General features: G+C 45.2%; 1 protein-coding gene across 1 annotated transcript in view; it reads left to right on the top strand.

The window, feature by feature from the left end:
- SLC5A1 (solute carrier family 5 member 1) overlaps positions 1 to 26,402 on the top strand; it is a 279,347-nt gene that overhangs the window by 37,905 nt on the left and 215,040 nt on the right. The window contains exon 3 of the mRNA XM_085634551.1: positions 19,817 to 19,921. Coding sequence (XP_085490677.1) covers positions 19,817 to 19,921 — 105 coding nt within the window. The remainder of the gene's footprint in view (positions 1 to 19,816; positions 19,922 to 26,402) is intronic.

Genomic DNA, 26,402 nt, shown 5'->3' with positions numbered 1-26,402 from the left:
ATCATTAACAACAGCCATTTTGGCTCCAACGGAACCGTTTCACCCCCCACTTCAGATATGGTGTCGGTGACTCGGGTCCAGAAGGGAATGACCTCTGGGCACTCCCACAATATATGGTAGAAGGTGCCCTCTTGTTGACAGCCCCTCGCACCGAAGGCCAAATGACTCCTGCCCCATGCATATAGGTGTGTGCGGGGGTGATAGATACGGTGAAGGATTTTTAACTGCACCAGTCTAAACCTTGAGCGGATTGCTATTTCGCGCGGACTCTGTGTGGCATCCTGCCAGTCCTCGTCATCGAGGCTGCCAAGATGCCTGACCCATGCTGCCCTAAGAGCTGTCAAAGGGTCTGGTATGTTATTTATGAGTTTACGGTAGGTGGTAGATGTGGGCTTCTCTAGTATGGGGTTGAGGAGTATACTCCATGGGGGAGTTTACAGGGATTGATGTACCGCTATGTATGTATGAGCATAAGGCATGGAGGAGACGTATATGGTGATATCTTTGCGAGTCGTGAAGGTCATATTCCTTTTGAAGGTATTCAAAGGAGCGGGCGGCATCCCCTTTCCAGACATCTCCCAAATATTCGATGCCAATTAACTTCCACCCCTTGAAGCCTGTTAACGCGGTCACCTCTCTCATCTGGTCACCTAGCCACAGAGCGGTTCTCCCTGTCAGTGTGTCCGCCCACCCTATGAGATTGTTGGCCTCCCTCAGCACTGCAATACCACTCTGGTGTGTTCAGGCAACCCCACCTGTGACCTCTGAGTATAGAGGAAAGGTTCACAGTTGCCCCCTGGCATAACCATCCAATCCACCCTGTATGCAGGTTCAGAACTGTCCATGTATACCCAGTCATTGACCACCTGGAGCTGCAAAGCCCAATAATACAGTTTGACGTCAGGGAGCGCCAGTCCACCATCATATACCCCTCTAATAAGCTTGTGTAGCACAATTCTCGGGGACCTGCCATCCCACAGCGACGTTCGTACCGCATGTGATATCCGTTTCAATACTCCCGGGGGGACAGGATATGGTGTATTCTGTAGGATGTAGAGAAGTCTCGGCAGTGTGAGCATTTTGAATAATGCCGCCCTGCCCATAAGGGAGAGTGGAAGGGATCGCCAATGAATTACGTCCACCCCCAGGCGAGCCAGTTGGGGCTCGAGGTTTTTGTCAAAAAAAGTCCTTCTTGTCCCTTGTGACATAGATTCCTATGTACTTGAACTCGTCGGCCACCACGGAAGCCGGGCACCGAGTGGGGATCCAAGGGGGGGTGGTGCCCGACAAGGGGAAGATCAATGATTTTGCCCAATTGATTGTGTAGCCAGAATAGCTGCCGAACAGCTCGAAGAGATGCAACACCTGCGTTATCGAATGGTACGGGCTCGCCAGGTATAGAACAATCACATCGGCGTAGAGGGAGATGCACTCTTCCCACTCATGCATCATTGCCAAGCCCCATATCGCCGGGTCCCTCCTAATCCAATGAACCAGCGGCTCCAGAGCTAGGGCAAAAAGGAGGGGGGACAGGGGGCAGCCCTGCCTGGTGCTCCTCCTAAGGGGGAAGGCCCTGGACACAGTGCCATTGACCCTCACCTGAGCCGTAGGCTGCTCGTACAGGAGGCGCACCCAGCTACAAAAGATCGGGCCAAACCCCAATTTCTGGAGCACCATGAACAGGTATGGCCATTCAATACTGTTGAACACCATTGAGGCGTCTAACGCCATCAACGCCATCTGAGTGTTCCCAACATCTTCGGTCATGTAAAGTACACCATAGAGTCGCCGCAGGTTGTGGTGGGTGCTCCGACGGGGTATAAACCCTGATTGGTCGACATGCACCAGGTCCGAAATAATGGACACCAACCTATCTGCTAGAGCCTTGGCCAAGACTTTGGCTTCCACGTTTATGAGCGATATGGGGCGGTACGAAGAGCATTGATCTGCCGGGTTTCCCACTTTGTGGATGACTACAATCGTGGCCTCTCTTTGATCCGTGGGGAGCCTGCCGGGTTCACGCACTTCTGAGTACATACGAAGAAGGGGGGTAATAATGACGGCCGCCTGTCTTTTATATATCTCCACCGGGAGCCCATTGGGCCCAGGCGCTTTCCCGGACTGGAGGGAGTTGAGGGCATTTCCGATCTCCTCCTCCATAAATTCTACCTTAAGTCGGTCACTTTGGTCGGTGGACAATGTGGGCATTGCGAAATCCGTAGGAACTCTGCACAGTTGGTTTCGGTTCTAGTGCATACCGGGGAGTACACTCTCTCGAAATGGGTCGCGAACGCTTCCGCTATGCCTCTGCTAGTTGATAGGAGGGAACCCGACGCATCTCTTACCTCGGATACCCATAAACGCTCCCTATTGTGACGCTCAAGCCACGCTAGTAACTTCAAGGCCTTATCTCCTACATTGTAAATCCGGTGACGTGTGGCTAGATCATAGGCGCGTGCCTCTCCCTTGGCTAGGGCCCTAAGTTCCCTCTGTTTTAGCGTCAATCAATGGCGAAGGTCCACAGAGGAGGCGGTTTCAACATTGCGTTCCAGTAGTTCAATTTCACTCTCTAGCTGCCTGATCTGCAGCGATTCTTCCATTTTCTGAGCCCCTATCAATGTCTGTGCCTGCCCTCTCAACACCGTTTTATATGCCTCCCATAGCGTTATTTGGGACTCCACCGAACCCTGGTTTTCTTTAAAGTAAAAGAGCTCTCCCGGAGCTTTCCCCCTATATTCGGGTCACGGAGACACCAAGGATCTATCCTTGGAAATGACGGCCTATTGATCACCGGGCCTCTAAGAATGACGCTGACTGGGAAATGATCGGAGATCCCATGTGCCATGATCTGGGGCTCAGCGAAGTCCCCCACATGATCGTTTCGGGTGAAGAAATGGTTGATCCTTGAAAAGGACCCGTGCCTGGCTGAGTAGAATGTGTATTACCTAAGCGTAGGGTTGTGAGTGCGCCACAGGTCTCTGAGTCCCAGTGCCATGACAAAGCCTTCTAAGCCCCGTTCTCCCCTGCTGCCCGTCTGTGTGTTAGAACGGTCGAGGTCTGCGCTCATGACTGCGTTTGTGTCCCCACCCATCAGGAGAACCCCAGGGAAGACCCGCCAGGAAGGAGCCCAACTTTGGTAGAGTCAAGGAGTGAAGGCCTGGTGGTATATAGCAAGAGCAGAACACTAGGACGCGCCACTCCCATTTACCCGCGGCTGCCACTAAGCAACCCATGTCATCTGTCCACCTGTTCGATATAACTATGGGTAAGGTGTTGCGCACCAAAATGCCCACTCCCCGTGATCCAGACTTGAAGCCCGAGTGGGCCACCATTTTATAATCAAAGCGATCCAGGGCCCTGCACCTATTTCCACGTAGGTGCGACTCCTGGAGTAAAACCACGTCAGACGAATTCCTTTTAAGGTGTTGCAGTACCAATGTATGTTTCATTTTGTTGCCAAGCCCATTTACATTCCACGTCCAGACTGTTATACTATCTGGTTCACCCATTTTCACCGGAAAAGCCCACACCCCTCGGATATTCCCCCAGCCCCACTGTGTCGCTAGGCTGATTTCCCCTAGCTAGATGTCTATCCTGGTCTCGAGCGAAACCCCCCAAACCCTCAAACAGAAGAAACCCCCCTCCCAACTCCCCCCTCCCTGCCACCCTGCTTGGTGGGTCCCCAAGCTCCCACTTCTCAAACTTGCAGAGTGCCTGCCGCTCCAGCAATCCAAAAACCAACATTAGTGAGAAACCATGAACTTGCAGTCAGCCGGAAGAAATATACATCACTGAAGAATGTCCCACCTACACTGCAAGCTGTAATGGAGCATCCCCGATGCCAGTTCCCCGGGCTCTCTCCCCTACACACTCCCGGCTGACTCAAACCACCATAATGTTCAGCACATTAGTGTAGTATGATGCGAGGGAGTCCGACTCCCATGCTTCCAAGAACTCATCGTGGCGTATACCCCCACCCGTACAGAAGAGCCCAGACAGCTTCCCAGAATACGATCCATGAACAACTCAAGGACTAGGCCGCCCCAAAATCACTTAACTACTCGCTGTTCTTGTCTCTGGCTGCCTGACTAGTGTCTCTCTTCGCTCACAGTGTCCTGTCCATTTTGGCGTGCTCGGATCTGTGCGGGTCACCTTTTCTACCCACAGTACGCCAACCCTCCAACCAGTCGCTGGCCTCTTCTGGTGCCTCAAAGAAGTACGCTTTACCTCCGGCAAGGATTTTGAGTCGAGCAGGGAAAAGCATCATATATTTCACTCCGTGTTCCCTGAGGGCCTTCTTCACGCCGTGAAATGAGCGTCGCTGGCGTTGAACACGGAGCGTGAAGTCAGGAAAAAAGCGGATAGTGGCATTTTCAAGTTGAAGATTGCCATGCACCCATGCCGCCTGCAGGATAGCGTCCAGGTCTCTAAAATTCAGGATGCGGGCGATGATGGTGCGCGGGGGAGCCCCGGTTTTGGGTTTGCCCCCCAGCGCTCGGTGAGCCCGCTCGACTGGAAAGAAGCTTGATAGGCGTTTGGGTTTCAGGTGGTTCAGTACCAGTTCTTCTATGAACCAGTCCGTGGATCGCCCCTCCATTCCCTCCGTGACCCCACCACACGAATATTGTTCCATCTGGCATGCCCCTCCTGGTCGTCCAGCCTGGCATAGATGTCCGTTTGATTTTTGGTGAGGACGGCGACCTGTTCTTTGAGTCATTTAGTTTTGGACTGGAGGCCCCCGATGCCTGTTTCGGCCACTGCCACTTTCTTTGACATCTTCCTGAAGTCCGCTCGCAGTAGATAAACTTCCTCTGTTACCGAGTCTAGTTTTGGCTCCAAAGTCCCATGGAGCTCCCTGATAGCTTTCATGATGTCTTTCAAGGAGGGGTCCGGGCCACTGTCCTCGGGATCCTCCTGCGAGCCCCCTCCCATTGCTCCCTCTTCTCCCCCCAAGGCTACTATGTATTTGTCTATCTGGTTGGACTGCCAGGGCCAGGCGGTCTAGTGCGGCCCATGACCGGTGACATGCAGCACCTCTGTATAATCTAGCCTAGATGCGCGAAGCAGTAGGCCCCTGAATCTTGTTGTCGCCTCCCGGGAGAGTCTGGGTTCTGCAAAGACTGTCCACATGTGGTAGGCCACAGGGGGCAGAGTGGGAGCACAAGATTAAATCGCAGCGTCTCTCTGGAATGGACCTTCTATCTGCCTCAGGTCTACACCCTGAGGTATGTTCGGGCAAACCGTTAATGCTGCTCGTTCACACGGGCAGGTCCGCCGCATCGCAGGGCGCACTCTCCACTGCCACCCGGAGCACTCTGTTATACCTTTCAGGAGTCCACTGCGCTTCAAGATGACACTGCTCCCACCTGCCGGGCGGCCACTCACTCTGGTGTCGAGCACAGCACCAGCGCAGTCGGATGACTAGGCCCCGCTGGTAATCAATGCCGCCGCCTCGTGGGACCGCCTCTCACTGCGTTCGCCTCCCAGCGTCCTGCCTCTGTCTGCGTTGCCCCAGTCTCGGACTCACAGCCTTTCCCAGGTTCCGCCCACCTCGGCACCACCTCTCGCAGCCGCGATCAAGTGGGGTCGGAGGTCTCCGCTCACCGATGTCCAGCGGGCGCCATCTTAGCTCCGTCCGGCCAGGCAGCTCAACTCGCCTTTTTCACTGGCTACAGCACTGCTGGGCAGCTGCCGCCTGTCTCACTCGCACGCCGCCACACTCCGGTACAGACTGGCACCGACAGGCGCGCGATTAGGTTCGGATGATGTCGGATTGTGGGCTTACTCGCTAACTGCTAGCGCAGCTCTCTTAGCAAGCGGCCATCCTCCGTGGCTGCAAGCCACGCCCCCAATATATTTATTTCGGAACCTCTCCCCTATTCATTTATACCATCAAAATCATTTACCATGAAAAGATGCTCACAGATTTTCCTGCAAAGGTGGCTTTTGTTAGCCCTCTTCCCACACTTCCATCAAATATCTTATTACATTACTTCTTTTACCTCTCACTTCTCCATTGTTTCTATGTCTCCTCCCTGCTCCACTCCTCAAGACTCTCCCAATGTTGCATCCATGGCACACATGTCAAAGAGGCTAAGGATCCTTCAGCTGATTCCCCAATTCTTACTCACCCGTTGCTCAGGCAACCTCTGATATCTGCCGGCTGGCTTCCGGGCAGACCCACAAAATCTCCCCCACTGTGAATGAGACAACATGTCAGGTGTTTTGTTTTCCATTCCTGGAACATGCTTCACTCTGAACAAGACATTCTGGTGTAAACAGGCTAACATGAACTCACTAAGCAGCAGCAGTTCCCACCTGTCATTGGCTGAAAACTTGTTAATCACATTCATTATCAGGTTTGAAACCACCTTCATGGGTTCCACTTCTCTGCTCCTTAGTTTCATAGCCAGGGATACTCCAAACACTTCCAGAAAGGCGAGGATGTGGTTCTTCACCCTCCAAGAGTCTATCACTGTCTGATGCACACCTTCGCTTCTCCCACTGCAGTCAAAGCCGCGCACTCAGGCTGTCTTAGAATATTTTTCAGCTAAGCGACCAAGTTATGTTAATTGTTTTTTAAAGCACTCGAATGCCTAAAATGTGTCTTTGCGCTGATAAAGTAGCTGAAACCTTGGAAAAAAAGCCATGACTTCAGGGTCTTTCTGAAGGCCAAAAGATTAGGCATGGTTCTGATGTACAAGGGCAGGGCATTCCAAGCACACAGCCTCTGCCACCATAATTCGCACGTTTAAATCTAGGGATTGCCACCAATTTGGCTGATGCTGAGTGTAGTGATCTACCTGATGTGTACCAGGAGAAACGTTTTCTCAAATTGACCGGTCCTTGATCGTGAATGCTTTATACGCTATACATAGCGCTTTAAAGGTAGTCCTCTGTCTAACTCGTAGCCAATATAGTGTCCTGGGTGTTTGGAGACCAATTGGTACTTGGGAATCTTGCAGAGAACGCCATCTGCTGCGTTCCGCAAGGTCTACAATTTACGTAGCGCGTGCTGGTGCGCACTCAGATAGAGCCCATTGCAGTAGTCGATCTTCGACAGCATCAGAGAAGTGAGCACTGTTTTTTGCAAATGAACCGTGACAAAAGAAGACATTTTCATCATCATTTTAAGGGTAAAAAAGGTCACGGAAGTAACAGCACTAACCTGATTAACGTAGGGCAGATTGTCATTAAGAAAGACTCCCGGATTATTCACCGCTCTCACTGGGGAGGAGAGTGAACCTAGCTCTGATGGCCACCCTTGAGGAGACCAGAAAGAAGGCTGCGCCCCAAACAGCGATGCCTCAGTTTTGCTAGAGTTGAGTTTGAGGCAGCTCATAGCCATCCACAGACTGGCTGCCTCCATGCAGTTGCAAAATCTAGCGGCAACATCCTTGTCTTCCGTGGCCGATAAAATAACTAGTTAGGCATCTTCGAAATAGGAAGTCAGCACAAAGCCATAGGACCGAACCAGTTCTGCCAAGGGGGCAACATATATATTAAAGAGAGTGGGACTAAGCGAGGACCCCGCAAGGAAGAGAGAAAGGATCGGAGATAAAGTACCTAAGTCTTACCGATTGCTCATGGCTCGTGAGGATAGGGTTAAGTAGCTCCCAAGCTGTTCCGGTCACTCTCATCCTGGCGAGGCGATCCATCAGCAGCCCGTGATTCACTGTGTCAAAGGCTGCTGATAGAGTGACCAGGATAAGGGCAGCACTGCCTTCCCGGCCAGGTGACATCCTGATCTCCATCGCATTAATGAGTGCAGTCTCCGTACTGTGCTCTGTGTGAAAGCCAGATTGGGTGGCATCTAGAAAGTTGCCACAGTTCCCCCTTTCTAGTTTTCATCATGTATCCCATACTCTCTCAGTCTGTGCTTAGTTTGAGCACGTGGTTGCAGGTGCCACTCACTGGCACTCATTTTTGAGGACTGGCACTCATTTTACCTCAACGGACTTTGATCAGAGCAATAGAGATGAAAAGCATAAAAGGGGGAAGAGGAAGATGGAAAAGCAGTGGCAAAGCGGGAAAGCAGGGATGAAAGAGAACCTGCAAGAGTATAATAAAGAGTTAGGGCCTGATTTTCTGGAATTCACAAAGCAATTTTACGACTGTGGATTCTACGCACTCATGGCGGAGACTCCCCACATATAAAGATAGGCAGTCGTAAAGATGCTACTAGTAAAATTCCTTTGTAAATTGCAAAAAAACTTAAACTTACACAAACAAACGTGTAAGCTCACCTTTGTGAATAAGACCCTCAGGGAATGTGTGGTGGTGGGTTAAAGAGGCATGTGGTGGAATCACGCCCACACCACCATAGTATTCTGCACCCTGGCCTTCGATGGCGCTGGCCGCGGGCTTCTGATCAAAGCTTTGCGCCAGGGCTCTTCTTCTTTTACAAATTAAGCACTGCTGTCAGTCATCCGTATCCTGTAATGGAGTTTAGAAGCCTTTCTCAAGGCCAGTGACAAATATCTCCAAAACGTTCTTCTGGCCACAATGTCCTGAAGTGAAGTCTGAATGTCCGAATAGTTGCTTGAAAATCCACAAGTAACATATTTTCTTTCCTAGCATCTACACAAGATCCCTTAGTCTTTGAAATTTTCCAGTTGGCAATTGTGAAACCATTGCCACAAGACTAGCTCAGCTCCCAGAATTGTCAAAACTATCGTCGGGCCTTCAGTCTTCTCGAGTTCTAATAGCACCTCCAACCTCATGGCCAGATCTTTAAAAGTGTATTATCAATAATTTGCATTCACTGATCATCATCACCTCCACTTTCCCTATGAAAAGAAAATTGTTGTCGTAGAGCAGCACATACTCTGGGCCAACCTCTCTATTTACTGCCGATTCGAACAAGTGTTCGCAAAAACAAAATGGGCGGCAGCTTTACAATAAGTGTTTGTTTGTAAAGTATTGTTTAAAAAAGAAAAAAATTAGTGTAGGAAAAGCAAACACATAACTTATGGTATCTCAAAACTGTACATTGAATTCAATGTTTTCTATCTTTATAATTGGTATGATTTATTTTTTTAAATACGTTTCACTCAGGAAGCTCTGAACAGAATTAAAAAAGAATAAGTATGCATCATAATATAAAGTGAAACACCTGCAAAGATCTAACTTTCTTTTTGCAGAATTCAGGAACTTGGTCTTCTGTAGTAACCCAGGGAATAGATTTAGGAGCCTCCAGGAAAAATGTCCTGCTTAGTACATGTTCTGCCTAAGCACCAGCTGAGTGAGTGCAGCGGGCAGCCCTTTCTTTGTGTGGCAAAGCTTGTACTTTCATACATACAATATGTGGAATGCAGGAGATAAAACTAAACAACCCTTAAAGTCTGCTCTTCAGCCATACCCCAATAAAATATCCCTGTTGCTGTGCATTTACAGACAAGCTGGGAAGGGCGGGGAGCATTATATTGAGAGGGATGGGTATTTGAGGGAGGAAACAGCACTCGAAGGAGAGAGACAGAAAACACATGCACTCTTATTAAGTGCTGAATGATAAAAAAGTAGTCCCCTCTATGTAAGCAGTGAAAGGATACAGTGGAAGGATACTAGTCAGCCAGTCAATGTCGAAAGGACTGTAAAGGTGCTATGCTCATGGGGAGGGACAAACACAAGAATGGGAAGGCAAGCCATCTAATAAGAAGCAAGCACATGAAAGTGACAATAAAGCTGACCAATGGTAAGCAAAGGGCGGGTTGTCAGCATTGATCAAGCCATGAAACTGTTGCCCCACCAGTAGAAGTCATCCGGATTGACTAGTAACAATTAAAGGTGATCTTTATATCACACTTGCCCGGCTACATTCATATGGCGCATTCTCTTACCTACTTTACAGCTTCATCTAAGCTAGAATAAGACACTGAGCTTAGCTTTTGGTCAATAAAGTATGTATGTATGTATGTATGTATGTGTTGTCATTAACAAAAAACTCCTTCAGGCCAGGAAAGATGGTGAATAAGTCTGACCTTTCAAACACCACTCCCGGTGGAGATATGATTAACCCTTCTATTGCTATGTGCTTGAAAGGGCGAGCCATCCCGCCACCTCCGGAGTGTCTCTCACCAATTTGAAATACTCTGTCCACATCCCCATTTTAGGGCCCTCATACAGAATCATAAAATCTGTCTAAAATGTTTTCCAGATCAGTCATTCTGCCATCCTTTCCGGGCAGTGGTGCAACCAAATTACCATAGCCTGCAATGAGTTGGTGGAATGGCTTTTCGAACCAATTCTCTCCCATGGCCCCCTGAACTCTTTCTGCATATTGCCATACAATTAATCCAACATATTCATGCCTGAACTTCCATTGCGATTTGCAGCATGTCTCTTTAATAAATTCCCAGCAGACCCCTGTGCTGCTGTTGGTTGGTTTGCCTTGGCCTCCACCCTACCTTTGGTGAGATGCCCTGGAAAGAGTGTGTATGGTAGGGGCAGCACACAGGCTGGTGAATCCCCATGAAGCTGTCTCCTGGGGTCAACCATGAAGCCATAATTCATTGTGCACTCCTTCCTCAATCTGCAGAATTCTTGGCACTCAACCTGGCTCTAAACTCTTCATCACTCACTCCCCCAAAGTTAACTGGGCCGTTCTTATTACATCCACACATGTAAACAATGGGACACTGCACTCTGGAAATTTGGACTGCCGTGGGATCGCTCTGCTGCCAGGGATCCACAATCTCTGGTGTTCTTGCAGGGGTCTGAGGTCCCTAAGATGCTGGTGGTGCGGCAGCTGCACCGCCAACCATATTAGGAGTTTCCTCATCGCCACAAATGCGGAGAGCTAGCATTCCACAGAGGGGGTATAAAGAACCTGAAGGATTTGCCTCCAAAGAATGATTTCTGAAAGCATGGAATCTTAAGTAAGGAGCAAGATCCACATCTTAAAGAGCAAGAGGGAGCCCCAGGAACAATGAGATATGACAGAAACCCAAGGGCCATGTGGGATACGGCGTGCTGCATAAGGCAGGGCACCATTATCCGAATCAGCAGCCAATTCTGCAAACAATGGGCCTCAGACACCTGTTCATATATTCACAAACGAAAAACAAGCTGGACCCCAACATTCTGTATCCACACTGTAATTTCCGCGATTGCCTCACAGGGAGGCCAAGGTACATTGCGTCTTCAAAGTCCAGCTATTCTAGGACCATTGACCCTACCACCATGGTTCACTCCTTTTGTGTAATAAAAGGTAGGTTCTTCAGGGTGAACAGCAACCACGCCTTCCGAATCTGAGTTTCAAATTTCAGGTTGGAGCTACACCCCAATTGTTTGCAAGAGGGGACATATTGCCACTAGTAGATGTCCAGACCCTTCTAGGCCAAACCATCATCTCACAATCAAATACGTGATTGTGGTCGTAGTGTCATTAAGTTTGAGAAAATTATTTGCAATCTAGGATTGAATGGGGGAGAAACTTAATTCGCAGATAGTGTCAAAAGGAGAATTGAGCGAAACCTTGGAAGCAAAACCACAAGGGTGCACATAAATATATATTAAACAGAATGTGCTTTTCCTAATCAGTACATTTTGGCAGGTTAGACCTGTCAAACTTTACGTGGAAAAAATTGCAGGGAGTGGTAAGTATCACAAAAAACAGAAATCCCATATATGCATGAACAGGAGTTCCCACACATATTGGAACTTAACAGCCCTATCATAACCAGGGCCTAAGTATTTAAGAAATGTAAATGTGTCTGTTCTCTGGAAGGAATTCTATGTTCACAAATGGGTGATGCTCAAGTTGCTTAAAGCGAAGATAACCATAAATAGAGACGTGATGCTTGACTTATTTTGTAGATATTGTACTAATGAATTATGTGGATGTAAAGTATTTTGTATTTCTGTAATTTTTAACCCAGATACAAATAGAAAATTAATTCACTTTTGGTATGTCTTCTGCATGTGTACTGTAAATACTCTAATACTCTAAAGGTCCCTGGATCACCTTGGAGACTACTCCTCCCTTACTCATTTGATGGCTGTGAAGTTCTTATTGAGCAAGGTACATATTGGGTGTGGGGTATTTTGACAGGAAGATTTTTCCATAAATGGAATCTTGCCCTGCCCATGTATTTGGATGAGAGTGAAGATGGAAAATCAAAGGGGCATTGGCAATGTCTGGGGTGATCTGGCTGGATATAGGGCAGCCCATAGATAGACTCAGGCTAACTAGACAGCCGATGGATTTGATATGGTATAAAGTAAATATAGTTTGTATCTTTAATAAAGTACTAGTTAAAGTATAATTATAGCACTCATTTTGTGTGCTGTCGTCTTAATTATCTGAGAGCAGTGGTGGGGAAGCTGATTGACACTGGTTAGTAATAAAAGTGTGGGCAATATTGCCCTGCTGGTAGACTTTTAACCTGATGTGTTAGAGCTTGATAGTAATATCTTTAAAGAGCCTACTCCTTGAATGACACCACAATATGTCACAAAACCCAAGCAGACGTCATCAAATGAAGAAGGCCTGTTGTCGGTGATTTTTATTCCTTTTGGACTAGGTAAAGAGAACTGTTTTTCTCTATTCTGGGTGGCGCCTTTAACACAGATATTGACACAGACAGGCGGATAGAGTTCGGGGAGCTGATCAATTTTGAAGTCAGTAAAGGATTTTTAATGGACTTTTGATAATTGTTTTGCATGACAGACAACATTTCTTGAATATTTAGCCTGTTTAACCAAAAATTATTACATTCAGCCTAAAAAGGGTATTGAATGATTTTGTTCCATTTGCTCTGTAAAGTTCGGTAAGAGTATTTCAATTTTTTTATACATTCTGTTCGGGATTTTGAATCATATTATAACCCGCCAAACGTATTAAAAACATTGCAAGAGCAGCTAGTATAAATTCATTAAATTGGATGGGGTAGAGAAATTGGAAAGGCTTTTGTACAAAAATAAGACAACATTTCAATGTCACAAGCTATTTTTAATATGTGGATATTACTCATGTTGTAGAATGTACGCAAATTCCATATACATTATATTTAGGGCTCCCGGTTTTATGGTATTTATATTTTTGTCATTTCTGTTTGTATTTATCCATATTTATTTTCTGCTAATTTTACTTGTATTTATTCATATTTATTTTAGGTTTTGTTAAAAAATTAAGCTGAAATGTGTATATTTCTGCATTTATTTAACTGGTTAATGTACCCTATTGCCTGAACGCCTGCCAGGTTTCATTGATATATATACGCACACTCAGATGATACAACATGCACTTATAAGAAAACATGCACATTTTAGTATCACGGTTGTGCAAATCTACTGCTGTTTAAGACTCTTTACTAAAATTCCTTTAGTTTTGTAATCTCCTTGCCTATCAATCCGCACAGCTTTTGGCCTGGCTGTCATGATTGACAGCATGCAGAATCACTCAAAAACAACCCATTTCCCGTTTTTATCCACATTTAAAAATAAATGCGGACAGAAAAATAAATGTTTTTCTGTCTGTATTTATCTGTCTAAATTAGTAAAAACGGAAAGCCTGGAGCCTTAATAATATTGTACTAGATTCATAATTCTTCGTACTAAATACATCCCTACAGGATGTGCAATAACATTACTGCATGTACAGGTGAAAGTGAAACCTTCATTTCACTTCTCTAGTGCTTTCATGTCTGAAAGTAATGCATCTTTCGTCCAAATTCACCCCTTTCTCAACTGAATGCAACAAGTTTTATTGCAAAGCAAGCTGGATGGGAAAGTTTGAACTTGCTTCATCAGTGTCCAAAAATAGTGTTCTGATGCGACAACATTCTGCCACACATTTCCTATTTTCTTTTTTTGCCATTGGTACATGAAATCTTACCCAGGTGCCCACCCAAACCGGCTAACAATGTGTCGTCACACCTTGCTATTTTATGCATACAGGAGGCACATTCAAGTATCCTATTGTGCCCATGGGTGTTGGGTAATTCTTGTAGCATTACAAAGACACTACTTCCCCATGTGTTAAACACACACACGCACACATACACGCATACACACACACGCACACGCACACACACACCAACCTTGCTTCTCTATCTCTTTTCCTGATAAGATTTCATGTCCAGTGTTGTGGTAATTCTTACCCAACATAAGGAAACTAGTGAGAGTATATTTTACCCACTGTTTAGGAATGAACCTGAGGTGAATAACATTAGGGAATGTATTAAGCGCCCAGTAGATCGTGGTAATTGGGTTCTTACAGGGGAAGAGAAACATGTACAATGACAACCTCAACAATGAAACTACTGACACGTTGTAACAGCAAAAAAAAATACATATTTTGTTGTTTCAATGAAGAAAAAGTACATTGAAGAAATAGACTTTTTAAATGTTAAAAAATGTAACATGGCACTTACTGCAGGGCAGATGTCACTGTTAGAGCTTGGATCTCGATTAGAATCATGTCTAGGCTCTTGGCTGGGGTTAGAGATAATTTACATTTAGGCTTCGGTGAAAGTAGGAGTTCGTGTTAGTGTCATGGGTTGTGTGACTCTGGGTGGTGATGTTTAGAAACCCATTTGGTTGCACAGGAATGTGTAGGAACAATGTCATTGTTGCAGACACCCTGTGTCAGTCACCTTCCTCATAGCAGGGGTTTGTTGTGGAGTTGTCTTTGCAGCTGCTTTACTGTGCAATAGTATTCATTGTAATGGCAGACACCAGAGGATGGGTCAGGAGAGGGGCCCTTGCTGTAGGAGTGTGCTTTAAAGTCAGACTTGTCAGTGGTACAATGGAAATGTAGTTCTGATTAAACTACAGAGGTAAGAACTTTGTTCTTTTCAGTAACAATCTCTGTGGATAAAGATTACCAGATAATAGAAGAGTTTGCAACATTGTGGACCCAAGACTCTAGTTTGGCTTCAGAGATTTATTCAAACATTTCTGTGTCGATCATTAAACCATTTTGCCAGGCTGGCAGTACAGTTCACCTGCACCAAAAGGCAATTCCCATTCGTTGTGTTTGCATGAGGAAAAAACACAAAGTATTTAAAAGTGGTGACAGTGATAGGCAGAGCTTTGGATAAGGTTCTGAAATGGGGGTTTACTTCCTACTTAGAAAAGTGATAATAATGCAACTTCTTGCAGCAGATCTCTGCTACTGTCACTGATCTGGACATATTAACTTGTTAATAGGTGGAAAGTTGGGTGAGTGGTCAGTATTAATTACTTGCTATTTGTTCTGTGGTTATGTTTTGCCCAATTAAAAAGATTAAACCAAGGCCTAATGCTGCTTCTCTTTTTGGCTGGCGATAGCTGCTATACGCTTTGACTCATTTGATTATTCCCCAAAATTTCTTAATACGAAACTATGCTTAAAGAGATATTTGAATGTTCGAACACTACAACTGTGTAATGAGTACTGTTCTTGTAGGAAAGTTTGGATCAGCATGGAGAAATGTTGAATTTCAAATTATTTGGAGTATACCCAGCAATTTTCGCTGTCGGGCTTCAGGTACCTATGCCGGGCCAGCAGTTCTTAAGCACAATGCTCATTACAAAAGTGTCATTAAGATAGCTCGCCGGCATGTAATTACTTTAGGACTCCTAGATAACGGAGTTGATACGTTAAGCCAGAGGTCTTCAAACTGTTTTGCTCTGAGCCCCCCATAAGCAAAATGTTTTAATGTCAAGCCCCCCCTCCAAAACTTTAATGCAAGGATTGGGTGAGTGGGAGGGAAAGGTTTGAGCGTAGGGGGCATGGATTATGAAATCATTTCAGGAGTACTTTTTCGATAGCTCATGAACCACACTAAATATGAGACTTCGAAAACAGCAAATGAATCAAACAAAAACAGTTATTGACCCCAAAATACTGCCCCCTGTAATTGCTCATCTTGCAGTTGTTTATTGAAATATTTGGGTCTTAAATTGGTACTAATGAGGTATATTTCACCTCAGTGTTACCATTACTAAAAATGAAAAAAATGAAAAAAATGAAATAAAGCTAACCACAAAATGAGTCAGATTATGCTGCATAATTTACCTTTTCTTCCTGCATAATTTAATCAACCGTGTTGCATAATTTGGTCCTCTCTTACCACATAATTCCAATGGCCCTGCTTAATGCGTCAAAGTGACAACGATTTTTTTAGCGGTATTGTAACGGTGTTATACTTCAGAAAATGCTTGCATTAGGTACAGTCTGATCACTTATTATTAAAGGCTATATTTTGTAAGAAAGTGTTTTTATTTCAAACACTGCATCATTTTGCAGCAGCCTATGTTAGACGGTGTGTAATGCAACTTGACTTTATTTTTCAGTGAATCTGTTTGCTCCCTTAGTTCTTTTCCTTTAGGCAACTTATTGACACTCCGTGACCTCCCTTTACAGCACTCTGGGCTGCGTGTAAATGAAGACAGCCAGGAAATACAGCAGAGAAATAAGGCCGCAGTTCCAGGCCATCTTCATTTACATGTAATTAGAGAGGCATTTGCGCCCCCCTTGGAAACCATCTAAGGACCCCCAGGGGGGCGTGCCCCACAGTTTGAAGACCTCTGCGTTAAGCTATAGATAGTAAATTGGATATTGAGATAAACATGTAAAGAAGTATCCTTTCTCTTTTATGTTTGCATATATGAACTAATTAAATGAACGATTAGGTTTTGCATGTATTGTGTATACGTCATACACGTTATAGGTAACTGATTTGTGATATTTTGAAAAAGTCCAACTATTCAATTGCAATTTTATAGATGTATTTTGTGGCTCAAGTAACATAATAATGTCTTTGACTAGATTACTTAAAATCAAAGATTGGATGCAAGTGTTTCTAAAATCGAATGTACCCAGGCTTTCTCTGGCCCTCTCATTGGATAACAGTGGCTCTACGTCATGGAAAGATTTCCTGTTTACAGTAGTTAAGACCATCACTGTAGTGGGAACAGTTTTACGGTTTTTACATTTCATGTCACTATCCGATGGAGGCCGATATATTGGTAGTGTGGGGTTGTGCATTGTCCGATGGTAACACGCTTTACAGCGTTTCTTATCTCTCACTCACCCCATTACATTGAGTTTTTTCATGGGTTATTTGTGCCTGTTTAGAAATGTAAACAATGGGCATGAAAATGTTTGAGAGGACTCAGGTAATATAAAATAAATGAAATTGAAACTTGGGAAACACCTCTTCTGTTCAGAATGCAGGAAACTGAAAATGCAGCTAATGCTTTAATAAAACTAACCAAAGTCAAGCCAGATTTTGAACATCATAAAGAGGAAAGGTTTGGCTTCTTTTGTCCAAATGGATCACTGACAGAATATCGGAAACAGAACTATTGTGTGGACATAATATTGGGTCAAAAATATCGAGGACGAACATATCAAGAAGGTAAGTGCATAATGGCGGTACGTCCTCCGTGTTTCCTCTACAAAATGGGACCCGCCAAGGCTGCCCTTTGTCGCCAATCATATTTGCTTTAGTCCTTGAGCCTCTAGCGTCATGGATTAGATGGGCCCCCCTGATTCGAGGACTTAGATGGACAGACGGATTGGAAGACCGTATCTTTCTGTATGCGGATGACATTCTCTAATACCTCTCTAACCCTCCCCTTTACATCGACAGAGTAATGCAAATCCTCACAAAATTCCGACGGTATTTGGGGTACATAATCAATTGTGATAAATCACTCATCTACCTCTTACATGGAAATATCCGAGACGGCCCCGAGATTGTATGATAAGAGTAGCGGCAGGTGGGTTCAAATACCTGGGGATTCACATCTCCAGAACTTTTGAGACCTTCTACACCCAAAATCTAGAGCCACCTCTGATGCGTCTTTGCAGAAATATCCAACATTGGAAGGCTCTGCCTCTGTCTCTCCCAGGCAAAGCTGCTCTGTTCAAAATGATGGCGTTACCCCGGTTTCTGTACATACTCCAAGATACACCTTTCCCTGTACCCCCCTCCTACTTTCAGACCATAAACAAAGAACTCCGCACTCTGCTCTGTGGTGCGGTATCACCCTACAGAAATTAACGAGGGGGTGGTATGATGGGGGCATCCCCCTCATCGACATCCAACAATACTATTGGGCTCGTGGTGATCAATCATTGGCGCATCTCCCTGATGAAGAACCAGCATACCACCCTGACAAGATGGCAATGCACCCAGGGGGTTACATTAAGGCACTGTATGGCAACTCACCGCTCAGAACTTTCCACTCCCTACAGCAACTACACTTGGTCTTTGGCGATCGGTGCAACAGGCCCCGGGCTGGAGAGACAAACTGACTTCTGCCTCCGCACTTTGGGATAATGACCTACTGGGAACGCTGGGAAAGTGACAAGGCTTTAACAAATGGAACCTCATTGACATCTCCAGGGTGGGGGACCTCTGGCAACAAGGGGGAGTCATTTCATTTGCAGACCTACAGCGAGATTACCACATGGCATCTGTGGAGTCATCCAGATACCTTCAAATCCGCCATTAACTCCAAGCAGCGATACAGAAAGGGAAGAGGTCCCTGAAATCTCACCACTGGAGGATTGCCTCCATGATGAGCACATGCCCAGAAAGGCAAATTCACTCACTTATAAGAAGTTGCTCCATAACAGGCATGAGCTCAATTACGAGAAAAGTGGGACAGAGACCTACCTGGGAGGGATGGAGGATGAGGACTGGCAGGAAGCACTTGCATCCCCATGGGACATGGCCATTGGGGCCAGTTTCCTCCTTGTGCAATTAAAAATTAGACATCAAAGTTACTACGCCTGCACCACTCTGGCGCAAATGGGCAAGGCGGCCTCCCACTGTGCCATCAAGGTTGCAATCAGAACAGGACATTTTTCCATATGATCTGGGAATACCCACCCATTCATAACTACTCGTGTTCCGTGGATTCTTGTTTGAACAAGGTGTTTGGGGAGTATGGGACAGCCTCGGGGAAATGGTGTTTGCTCAATGTGTGGGAGGTCACAGACCTTGCCCGTATGGACCAATTATCATGACTGTGGGGTTGATGGTACAAAACGTAACATTGGACGTGAATGGAGGGCAGTCCTTGGGCCCCGACTACAGATATGGATTGGTGCATGCTGGCGGAACCGGACGTTTATATAGGAAGGGGCTGCCCCGGGAAATAGGTCAAGGTTTGGGGGAAATGGAACAGTTTTAGAGACAGCTTGTGTACTATGCCACTCTTGATGCTGGTGCCTTGGGCTTGGAACCGCCCGCATGTGTCGGGCCCTGATCTCCTGGGGATGGGCTGGAAAGCACTGTATGACCTCGACACTGATTATCGGAATGTGATGTGCTGTTGTGTTGATTCAACTTTTAATAAAAAATGAATGTAAGTGCAAAGAGGTACGTGCAGATTTACTATTCGTAACTCCACATCTGCGTACCTTGAAGGTATGTATATCATCAAGGTACATATATGTGGAGTTATATATAGTCAAACTTTCCCTACACATAGAAACTTATCTTCACAATATTTTTGTCCTCGATATATTTCTGTTTCCGATATTCTGTCTAAATACCTTCAAAGTGGCCGCTGTCATGTGACACCTTCAGCAGATCTGGCTTTTAGGCAACTGGACTTAACCTTCTGGGATTTGTTGCTTTGCTTTGAGCCTTGTAATTATAAGTCAGGAGTGGCTAAAGGTTACTTAATTTTTCTGGAAGCATACACATATTATTTAATGAAACAAATTAGCTGATTTTGCAAAAATATAATTTAACGTGTTTGTGTCCTTATACTCTGTTAGTAGCTGAATATTACAAGCACGGATACCTTGTAATGGTGTTATAGTCAATAGAAGCTGTTCTCAGATTTTGTTGTCTGCTCTTTTTTTCAGATTGGGGCTTCACTTTTTGCCAGTAACATCGGCAGTGGACACTTCGTGGGACTTGCGGGCACCGGAGCAGCTTCCGGGATTGTGATTGGTGGCTTTGAATGGAATGTAAGTGACAATATTCTCTTAACCAATGGGGTGAGGACAACTCATGGCTCTGACATGTGCTGTTATACTGCCTCTTTTACCCAGGCAGACCACTATAACTCTTTAAGTCAGTTCAACTCATGAGAATTAAGTTTTTTTGTTTAATCATTGATTGCACCAGCGAACCATTGAAGGCAACACGCTTGTCAGTTCTCTCTCAATTAGTCATGAGAGGAGCCAGATTTTCAGCTTATTTTCTTGTTGTCATACATTGTTTTTCCCTGACAAACCAGTTGACGAAAAAGGAGTTCCCACGGCCCTCAGAAATAGCAGCAGCCGGTGACCCCTACCTATCATGGCAACCTAAGTCTATATATCTGCAGAGAATTTCCTGAGACCAAAAACCTGATGGCACAATATTAGTTTTATTTAATTTAACTACTTTAATGAGGTATTCGATGCAGCATTAATTTAGCTCCAAAGACCAGGTCAGCACTTCATAGAGAACACTTTATTGTAGCAAGTGCATCTTGAGTGTGAGTAGCTACATGTAGAACAGTGTTATGTGTGTGTGCTACTGAAACCAGGGAATGATACCTAGGGGGAAGAAATGGGTACCTGGAGACAGACTTGAGATCACAAAGGTTTTCACTCATTTGCATGACATATATTTGCAGCACAGAGCAGATCTTTACTATTTCAGGCAGGGCGAGATAAAGTTATTTGACCAAATCACACACAGACCCTGATTCATAAATGTAAACTCACACATGCAGATAATTCATGTATAAATTCACTCTTGCACTTAGCTGTAAATCTACACTTTTTCTTTATTTACCCTTTCTGGGTGTAGATTTACGAATAAGCTCTGATATAAATATCATCACCCCCTCAGTTGAGGGGTGGAGACATCTAAGACTTTTCACACAGAGCCAAGGATTTCCCCCACCAGGATGGAGATGTCCCTATTGGAAAGTATCTAAAAAATAATAAAGATTATAATTTTCTTTAAAAAAATATTGAAATATTTCAATATAAAATAAAAATGTAAATTAATTTAAAATAAGTATTATTAGCCTAAAGCTAGTAAAATTAAATGTTAGAGCACATTAAGTCATCAAGTTTCAATTTTCAAGTTTATTTCTAGAGTGCATAGTTAATTAAAACTGTTACACCTTTAAACAATAAAAAAAACTGCAATAAAATTTAGAATATACAAGGCTACTGTGATTAAATACATGATTGCACATTCGATTATATAAAAAGAAAGGAAAAGTCCTAAAATCTAATTCAAAATGCAGCTTGTTTTCAATAACAACATAGACTTGGGCTTGACTGTGAAAATTATTCTAAAGTGTCAGTGCTTAGCCATAGGCATCACTGTACAAGTTTTTAAAAATATGTAAGAAATGATTTCTGTTGATAGACAGGTTGCAGCAAAAAACTGTTTCATGAAAGAATGTCAGATGAATTAAAAGGAGAGATCAATGTTAAAGTGCTTAAGTGCTGGCCTACTTGGCTGCATGACCTCCCTGCGAGATCTGGCTGCGGTCCCATTATGTAGTTCCTGGCACCTTATGTTAACAGATTCGCCTAGGTCAGAGGTGGCGAGACCGTGGCTACCTGGTCTAGGATTGCCGGATGCCTGGAGGGGCTTGGGGTCTTTCGTTCAATTTTGTACACGTCTTTCACAAGCCTGCTGCTGAGTTGGGTGTCCTTCTTGTTAAAACAGGCTAAGACCGCGGGCCTGCATCTACGAAGCCCTTTCTGGTTCCAAATCGTCCGGAAGCTTGTTTTCCGGTCTTCCATATACTCTTTCCAAGTGCATCTCTGGTGAACCAGTGACTCAGGGGCTAGTCCACAAAGCCGGCAGGTCCCTGTCATGTTTGCATGCTTCCATGGGAGGAGATGTTGATATGACAGTAGGCATCCCATATGCAATTTCATGAAAGCTGTTTTAAATTGAGATCTAATAGCTATACCCAAGTATGAGTGGGGTGCCAGCTGTAGGATGACAGGGTAAGCTAGGCATGCTGTCTCTTGGAAAATACCTCTTTGTCTGCTAGGAGTGAGCAGGCCTTGATGGTTTTGTTAACTAATATTTAGTGTGATGGTAAGAGCTAAGGAATTCCCGTTGGCCAAGGAACTATGTCGAGCCTAGCTAAAGAGTGGGTTCTCCCATTCATTTCTACCCAGGAGGGAGCTGAGCATGCCTAAATTTGTCGCCTTAAGTTTGTAGCAGAACTTATTAAATGCGCCCTTCCTCGCCATTGATTGTCTGACTTGGCCGAACTCAAGACGTAACTGGGCAGGCGACGTATAAGCTGGCAGACAGAACCACGACTTGAAGAGCCTGGTGATGACTTTCTTCAGGTATTCCCCATCCCTTCCCCTCAAGCTTTCACTACTGTATATGACAGTGGGGATCAGTTTTGCCTGGATTATCTTCAGCAAGGGTATATATATATTTTTTGAATTTGTAAAGCGCAGGAATCGCCCCTGAAGGGCTATCTCCGCGCTAGAGGAGTGGTCTATGCAGAGCCAAGTCGATCAAGTACTGAACAGTTCTGTCTTTAGGAGTTTCCTAAAGTGGAGGAGATTAGTGCACTTTCGTAGTTGAACTGGCAATGAGTTCTAGTGCGCAGGAGCAAGATATGCAAAAGCTTTGCCCCCGGCCCGAAGTTTTCTGTAGCGGGGGATAGCCAGCAGAACCTTTTCCCCCGAGCGAAGAGATCTGCCAGGCAGATGGTACTTAGGTTTTTCGGCAAGGTAATGTCTGGTGGACGAGATTACACATTTTAAACTTGAGTCTCTGATGGATGGGAAGCCAGTGAAGCTGCTGCAACAGTGGCTGGGAAGAGTTCTAGGGGGCATGTTGAGAGCCAGGCGTACTGCTCTGTTCCGAACCACCTGCAGTATGTTCAGCAGGGATTCCTTAGCGGACATAAGGAGGGCGTTGTAGTAATCAAGATGGCTGATAACTAAGGCTTGAATTAGGGTCCTGCGGACAGTTAAGGGAAGAAGAAGGAACACTCTACAGAGAAGACTCAATGTGTGGAAACAGGTGCCTGGGGTGGCCATGACTTGGTCTCTCATAGTTAGAGAGTGGCCCAGTCGGACACCCAGGTTTTTAGCCACAAGTTTAGGGGTAGGGGCTGAGCCCAACTCTGCAGGCCACCAGTTAGGGACCACAGGGTTTGAGTGTTACCGAATAGCAAAATTTCAGTTTTAGTTGCATTAAGCTGAAGGAAGTTTTGCGTCATCCATCCAGAGATAGCTCGCATACCTTCAGCGAAGAGAGATTTAGTCGAGACCTTGTCGTTATCAGAAGATAAAAGGAGTTGGGTGTCGTCCGCATAGGAATAAGGGGTGAACCCATGGTCTCTGATGATCTTGGCGAGAGAGTGGTAACGTACACATTGAACAGGGTAGGGCTAAGACAGGAGCCCTGTTGTACCCCCTTAGTGAACTCCAAGGTGCATGACTGGAAAGGGCCCAAGTTAACAGTTTGGGTACACTGGTCCAGGAAAATAGCGAGCCATTTGAGTGCCAGTCCCTGGATATCTATCTAGTTCAATCTATAGAGTAGCATCTGGTGAGACACAGCATCAAAAGCCGCAGACAAGTCCAGTAGTATTAGCAGCACCGCCTTATTGTTATCCAGGGCATGTTTGATGTAATCTGTGACACCTATGAGGGTGGTTTCAGTGGAGTAATTGGGTCTGAAACCAGATTGAGAGGGGTCAAGGTTGCCATAGAGTCTAAGTACCCCATTAGCTGAGAGTTGATATGCCTTTCAATGAGTTTATTCATGAGTGGAAGGAGTTAAATGGGACTGCAATTTGTCAACTCAGTTGAGGGTACCTTTTTCCGGATCTGCAGCACTTGTGCCGCCTTCCATTCACGTGGGAGTATCCCTTTACTCAGGAAGGCATTTAATATAGTGGCGGCTACTTGCATGGCTAGTGAGGCAAACAGGTTGGCTGGCAAAATATCGAAGGGTGAACCAGATTTAGCGGTTCTTAGCATCTCTTTCACTTGAGATACCTGCAAGGCGGGAACATTCTCTAGGCAGACCTCGTTCTCTCTCTGAGAAGTAGACAATAGGACAGAGATATCTGGGAGTTTAGAGTCAATGGGAAATTGATCATATATTATATTAATTATTTCCTCAAAATAGTTGGCAATATTATCACATAATGTCTGTGAGGGGGGATCTGATTAGTACAGGCTGTGGGGTTGGAAAAGAATTGAGAACTTTGTAGAGTTCTTTAGTAGAATTGCCAGCTAGGTTTAGCCTAGAGGTAATATTTACCCTTCGTAGGAACAATGAACCTGTATCTGCTTTAATGAGGGTGAATGTCGATGTAAGGGAAAGGTATTTCTGCCGTGTCAGGTACAGGTGTGGCTTAAAAGTCCCTTTGATGTCCAGCAGAACTCCCAGGTACTTGTATTCCTGGACATCTTCCACTTTGTTGATGCCCAAGTATCATTGATATAAGCACTGCTGTGGCCTTCTGACATACATTTTTGGGGATTCTTTCAGGTTGATGATATTCGGCAGTGGTGTTCAGATGCCTTTGAAGTCCAATTCTGGTTCGACTAAGGAGAATCAGATGGTCTGCGTACATCAGGCATGGCAGAGCGGTGTTACCTAGTTTCAGGGCATGAGAATTTACTTGTGCTGGGCTGATTGGCAGATCAGATAAAAAGAGATCGAAAAGAGGAGGAGCTAGTACACACCCTTGTCATAAGCCATGATGAGTTGGTATTTCTCTTGAAAGGTGGGCACCATCCCTGAGCTTGATTCTCACCCAGGTGTCAGCATAGAGAACAGTTATTACTCTCAGCAGGTGGTTTGGGATGTTCCACTTAGCAAGCTTAGCAACACTAGAGATAGAGCCAATAGATTGGCAGATGTGCCAAAACCTTTGGAAAAGTCTGTGTGATTAAATGGGATTAGATCTCTGTCTGATGCCCTAGCTTCCAACTCCTCCAAGAGGCAGCCCGCCAAATACTCGACGTCCAGGAGGGCTATGAGCCGATGGTTGGCTGGATAGTTCAGTGAACCCTCTTTAAAGATTGGGTTGATAGTTGAGCCTTTACATGAGTGGGGAATGGAATTAGAAGTTGTAATGCCATTGTAAACTGTTGCCATGAGCTGCCCAGTAGGATTTGTCCTCTCTAAAAAGAGCAGCAGGAATTCCATTTTGTCCTGGAGCTCCCTCTCTCCGTCTTTTGTTTATTCTCCACTAGACTACTTATGGGCTAATAAAAGTGCTTACCTTTCGTGTCACAGTTTGACTGGCCATAATCGTCTGGCCGACAAAGCTCACATTCTTGATTTGTTTAGAGCTTTGGGAGCTAATGTGCTGGGTGAGAAACTGATACCAAGTCTCCTTGGAGATGTTAACTGTGTTCTTTGATTGTGATAAGCCATTTAAACTGTTCGCCTGCTTCCAAAACCTTGCATTTCTAGTCATCTTAAAACCGTGTAGGAGCTTTTAGTTGCTTGATTGGTTGCGACTTCTCTTTGAAGTTCCCAAAGGCCATATTACAGGCTCCCCTGAAGAAATGGGTGTGTGTGTAAAACCCTGCACCCTGTGTCAGGCACCCCATGGTGCCTGCCACACAGTGCATGGATTTACAGGGGCGCACCCTAGGTACCCCCTTGGCCACCAACCGTAGGCCGGTGATGCAAGAGTGCCCTACTAGGGGCCCCCAAAGTCACTTTCCGACAGCCTTTCCATGCCAAACAGGCCAGCACGGAAAGGCTGTGGGAAACCAACATTGTAATCCCTACGGCAGAAACGCAGTCCATAGGGGATTACGTGTGGTTCCGACCGGCAGGAAGACTCTGAGAGCCGGTCGGGACGAGTCAGAATGACAACTTCGTAATCGGGCAGTCTGACCGCAAACCGACAGTGTTGGTCGGAGGCTTTCTGACCGACATCGTAATCGGCCCCTAAGTGACTTGTCCAGAATCACAGGATGTTGAGCCAGCGCCGAGGCTCGAACTTTGTTCTCCAGCTCCAAAGTCAGCAGCTCTGGCCGTTAGGCCACATCCTCTCCTTTGTAAGAAATTACATAATGTTAAAAGTTTATTAAATTTATAAAATTGTACTTTCATTATTTTTTTAAAAATAACTTCATTATTAATTTTGAAAATGATAAAACATTTGATGTTTAAGTTAATATAATCTTTTAACCTCTTCAATGCACATGACGAGCTGGTCTCGTCATGGGCCGCGGTTGCGCTGTGCCCATGACGAGACCAGCTCGTCATAAACCCCGCCCGCTAATACAACGGCCGGCACAGAGCGGGGAAAGGGGCGGGCACTGAAGGGGTTAACACTAAAAACAATTATATATATTTAATTTAAAAGTAAAACAATTTAATTCATGTAATACTGGAGTATAATTCAGCACCTGTGAGTGTCCATGGGTGGGACCTTTATAGCTGTAGTAACTTTAGAAGTGTAGTTTGTGAATAGCAATGGGG

The sequence above is a fragment of the Triturus cristatus genome, chromosome 11 (genome assembly GCF_964204655.1).
Source record: "Triturus cristatus chromosome 11, aTriCri1.1, whole genome shotgun sequence".
Lineage (NCBI taxonomy): Eukaryota > Metazoa > Chordata > Amphibia > Caudata > Salamandridae > Triturus > Triturus cristatus.
Note: the sequence above shows the minus strand (reverse complement) of the source record. Positions and strands in the feature narration are given on the sequence as shown.